This window comes from Opisthorchis viverrini (assembly GCF_000715545.1).
Source record: "Opisthorchis viverrini unplaced genomic scaffold opera_v5_198, whole genome shotgun sequence".
NCBI lineage: Eukaryota > Metazoa > Platyhelminthes > Trematoda > Opisthorchiida > Opisthorchiidae > Opisthorchis > Opisthorchis viverrini.
In genome coordinates this window covers 994,111-999,189 of record NW_008751849.1, presented here as the reverse complement: position 1 = coordinate 999,189, position 5,079 = coordinate 994,111, and the positions used below count along the sequence as shown (strand labels likewise).

Below are 5,079 nucleotides of genomic sequence, written 5' to 3'. Positions count from 1 at the left end.
ATCAGTAAACATTGAGTTTATTCATGAAAATTGGAGAATTTCCCCCACCAGGTTCGAAGGTAATTAAGCTTGAGAAACCTCAAAACACCGCTGTAGCAGTCTGCCGAATCGATTTTCTTAATAATTGGTTTATGAAATCTTATTCACTGCGCTCTTCATTATCTTACAGTTCCCGACCCCCCAAAAGGCATTCGCGCAACTACGGTACCGAATGCGCCGACAGCGACTATTTCGTGGAGATATGATGGCGACTGTCCAGTTACCGGTTTTCAAGTGGTGGTACACAAACCAGACGGACAGGCCCTTGTCAATGTGGACAAGAGCAGCCGTAGCGCCGAAGTCCCCGACCTACCGGTGTGCGTGCCACTGAAAGCTGGAGTGCTGGCTCAGAACAGGATCGGATCTGGACAACAAAGGAACAGCACCTCATTTACGATAGACGCAGGTGGTTATTGCCGCTTCAACTTTTATGCGCACGATTTGGTTTGTATTGCGGCATAATTCAATCAATTCACTTTAATTCACAGTAGGGTTTTGCCACAAAGAAATATTGGGTCTCTCCTTTTCACACCACACCGTTGCATTTGGGCACGACGTCTTCTACAGAAGTGACCTAAACGAATTGCTTAGTAGGGTCCAGATAGCACCCCTTCTTGTCTCAAATCTTGAATCTGAAACAAGTCATGCTAAGGTCCAAAAGAGTGGAAGAATAATAAGGTTATTTTCACCGTTGATCCCCAGGAGTTGTTACTCTAACTTTCAAGTCCGAATTCCATCTACAGCATGTTGTATTCTGTCTATCAATAGGAACATCTCCTTTGTTGCTTGACACTATACCCCCCTTTTGCACACCTTCTTTGTATATCCACCATACGAGCTGTGCGGTTGGTGCAGAAGCCAGACCCGTACCAGTCCGTTTAATTTTGGACAATTTCATTTCAGCTGTAGCATGAGAACCTATTACTTGCAACTGAACTCTTGTTATGTCATAAAACAGTGATTGGCTAGCCAGCGTGAAATATTCGGTTGCATCCTAGTTACTCCAGTTCGAATAGATGGGACGAAGCTATGATTCCCTTCATTAGCATTGTAATTGCATCGTTTCCAATGGAACCCGGTTCAAGATCTTTTCTTGCTCTGTTGCAGTTCCAAATCCTCCGAAGAACATCCAGACGACAGTGGCGCCCAAAGTGACCAGTGCGGCTGTTCTGTGGGAATACGATGGCGTATGCAGTGTAGTTGATTTTCGCGTGAGCGTCTACAATCGGGATGGTTCTTCCTTGAAAACGTTGGACACCGAAGATCGTAACGTCGATATCGCGAACCTGCCGACTTGTGTTCCTTTGCATATTGGAGTGCTTGGACGTAACGCGTTTGGATCTGGACAGGAGATAAAAAGCCTGCCATTTACCATTCATACAGGTAACTTATCTTCTTTCAATTCCCCAATCCCACGTAAACAGTCATTCAACTTAAATCCAGCCATCCCATCCACCATGAATGCCAGTGTTTGGTAATATTACACGCCATCGTCCAGACACAATTTCGTTATTTTACGCTCATTCCTTGTGGTCCGTTTGAAAAAAAGCCTGACTGTACCAAGTAGGGGAGACAAAATGTACACGAACTATAAATATGAATAAAACACTGCACGAATTTTTGTTTCCCATTTTCGGAAGTCAAAGCCGTTGACTTGAAATCTGGTCTGCTGGAACAGGTAATTGATCCTCAGAGTGTATGAGTCTAAGCTGGAATTCAAAGGACCCTGTCTAAATGATTTCATTTCCGAAAGGTTTATCAGCACATTTTGGTATGTCCAATGTCACTGTTCTGTTTATTTTACGCTGTAACTTATTCTCTTCCAGTTCCCAGTGCACCAAGGAACGTTCGCGCACAAACAACGCCCAACGTGTCAAGCCTGACCGTTGTGTGGGAATACGAAAATGAGTGCTCTACTACTGAATTCCAAGTAAGCGTACAAAAAGCGGACGGAACCGTCTTGATGACTGTGAACGCGAACGGTCTCAGCAAACTGATTGATGGTATGCCATTTTGCATACCGCTGCTAGCTGGAGTGCTGGGACGCAATCTGTTTGGAGACGGTCCACAATCAACTAGCCCGTTGTTCAGCATTGACGCAGGTAACTTGCGTGTTTCAACCACATTTCTTTCTCACTTCGTCTGAACCCCATTTGTTTTCAGTCTTTTTTATTCCTTTAAGGCAAAATGTGGATTGTACCAGGATGGTCGAAAGAGCTAATTCCTGAGGTCCATCTACGGTTCAGCATTTTTCCTAGCTATTGTGGAGATAAATATCTCTTGACATTGTAAATGCGAGTGGTTGGTGGGTTTCTCAAAGGTTTGCAGACGCCCTGATCAAGTGATCGAGCAAATGATAGCATCAGCCACGCGAAGTAATCAAACAAATGTCAGCAACCATTCACGCGTGAGATTTCTCATTGACAGTCACCTCATCCGTTCCGGAACTTCTCGGAAGAACTGTGGTTCTTAAAGGAACCCCGCAAATTTGCTTGAGAATAAAATGTGACTGAACTGAAAAATGGGTTTTCACATGTTAAGGTTCGCTGTATAATGAAACCTGCAAAATCGCACCGCAGATATTCCGGCCAGTCTGAAAGTTATCCAAGTGGATGTGGACCAGCAGAAATTCACAACATTTACAGGAGCGAACTGACCTATATTTTTCAACCTCAGTTACTGTAAGATCTTCCAAGATACTGACTCACGTTAAGAGGACTCATCATTATGCTTCGAAACAAACGTTTAAATTTTCACGTTCACTCCTCTAATACCCTATAAAATCTAATAGTATGTATTTCATCTCGCTTGGCATTGGTTCATGTCAAGGAAATTTGCGCATAGGTCACTTCTGATGAGCTGTGTTTGACTCTGCAGTTACTTCCGTCCAAAGCCGCTGGCGAAGGTGAGATCGGGATAGTAATACTCCCACCTGCCCGGGGAATCTCCTAGGACAATTGCATTATCCGCTTCTCAAGGTATTGTTAGTGCGCTACTTATAATTAGACTGCTTAGAATTCAGAAGGTGTTATGCACTAACAAGTTTATGTTTGTGATTAAGAAAAAAATACAAATGCTAGGTGCACCTTATAAATACAATGACAATGAAATAAAAGATGACATCGATAAGGCTTCGCTGGTTTGAAGGATCTGCAGATGCGGAGCAGGAAATGTTCTACAGGAGTGGTTAGCTCTTGAAGATACTCCAGTCAGGTAGATCCGTTGTTGTGTCTTGTTGACTTGCCGCGTGCACGGGATGCTGCGCTGTGTTGTGCGCCTTGCGTATCTCCGTTGCGTGTTGGAGTGTGTTGTGTTGTCAGGTTCATTATATATTTGTGCGCGTTTGCAGTGAACGTGGAAATGTGTGTTTTGATGCATGCTAGACAGGAACTGACTTGTGATCGGTTAAAGTTGCGGACGGAACGGCGTTTGTCACGTGATTTGTGTGCTTGTGTTTAATTGTGTTCTGTCCTTATACAGGAAAGTTTGACGTGTGTACAAAAAACATCAATCGTTCCGTGCGTACTAAACAGGAACTGACTTGTAATAGCAGGTCAGTCGCGGGATCTAGTACACACGCATGTACTGGACAAATTAGGTGAAGCTGGTTGAGGGAACATGTGAATGTCCGCTACATTATCATCCAGACTTTAACACTGAAGGGGACTGCATTTTTCTAATCGCAGTTTTAGCATTTGAGAAAGATGCTGCAGGAAAAAAAATTAGGCATATGAATCTCGGAGTAATATTATTGTAGAAATGAAGAAGCACTCTTCAACTATCCAGCGGCATTTCAGAAGAGTCCTCGGACTAGGAACTGCTGAAGCAATAAAGTTGAATACCAGTGCGAAACTTTCTGTTGGGTTGCGAAATACGAATAAGGTCACTGCGAGTTTGTTAGCAAGTAGGAACACGAGACTGGCTGTATGTCATAAATAAGATGGATGTTGTGTTTTGCCAACGAGAGTGCAACTTCTTTGTCGGTTCTTGGTTTTCTACTCCACTCACTACGGTATTTCAGAAGGCACGGTAGATTGAGACAGCTCACAGAATGTCCCACAAGCCTGCGCTAGAATCTTCATGAAGATACGAGAAGCACCAAGCTATGGACCTGGATCAAGATTGACTCACATTCAAACCAGTCAAGGGATACCTCGGTTTGGTCCGTGGACCGCATTTGATATCCATTCATTCGTCGTGATGTTCGGTTATTAAGAGCGACAGGAACTGACTTGTGATCGGTTAAAGTTGCGGACGGAACGGCGTTTGTCACGTGATTTGTGTGCTTGTGTTTAATTGTGTTCTGTCCTTATACAGGAAAGTTTGACGTGTGTACAAAAAACATCAATCGTTCCGTGCGTACTAAACAGGAACTGACTTGTAATAGCAGGTCAGTCGCGGGATCTAGTACACACGCATGTACTGGACAAATTAGGTGAAGCTGGTTGAGGGAACATGTGAATGTCCGCTACAGTATCATCCAGACTTTAACACTGAAGGGGACTGCATTTTTCTAATCGCAGTTTTAGCATTTGAGAAAGATGCTGCAGGAAAAAAAATTAGGCATATGAATCTCGGAGTAATATTATTGTAGAAATGAAGAAGCACTCTTCAACTATCCAGCGGCATTTCAGAAGAGTCCTCGGACTAGGAACTGCTGAAGCAATAAAGTTGAATACCAGTGCGAAACTTTCTGTTGGGTTGCGAAATACGAATAAGGTCACTGCGAGTTTGTTAGCAAGTAGGAACACGAGACTGGCTGTATGTCATAAATAAGATGGATGTTGTGTTTTGCCAACGAGAGTGCAACTTCTTTGTCGGTTCTTGGTTTTCTACTCCACTCAATACGGTATTTCAGAAGGCACGGTAGATTGAGACAGCTCACAGAATGTCCCACAAGCCTGCGCTAGAATCTTCATGAAGATACGAGAAGCACCAAGCTATGGACCTGGATCAAGATTGACTCACATTCAAACCAGTCAAGGGATACCTCGGTTTGGTCCGTGGACCGCATTTGATATCCATTCATTCGTCGGTCGT

At 43.7% G+C, this 5,079-nt stretch overlaps 1 protein-coding gene across 1 annotated transcript in view; it reads right to left on the bottom strand.

The window, feature by feature from the left end:
• Positions 1-1,119: 1,119 nt before the first annotated feature.
• The window catches only part of T265_07929 (hypothetical protein), a gene marked incomplete at both ends in the record, with an annotated part of 25,038 nt that continues 21,078 nt past the window's right edge, over positions 1,120-5,079 (bottom strand). The window contains one exon of the mRNA XM_009173589.1: positions 1,120-1,380. Within this exon, the coding sequence (XP_009171853.1) occupies positions 1,120-1,380 (261 nt within the window). The remainder of the gene's footprint in view (positions 1,381-5,079) is intronic.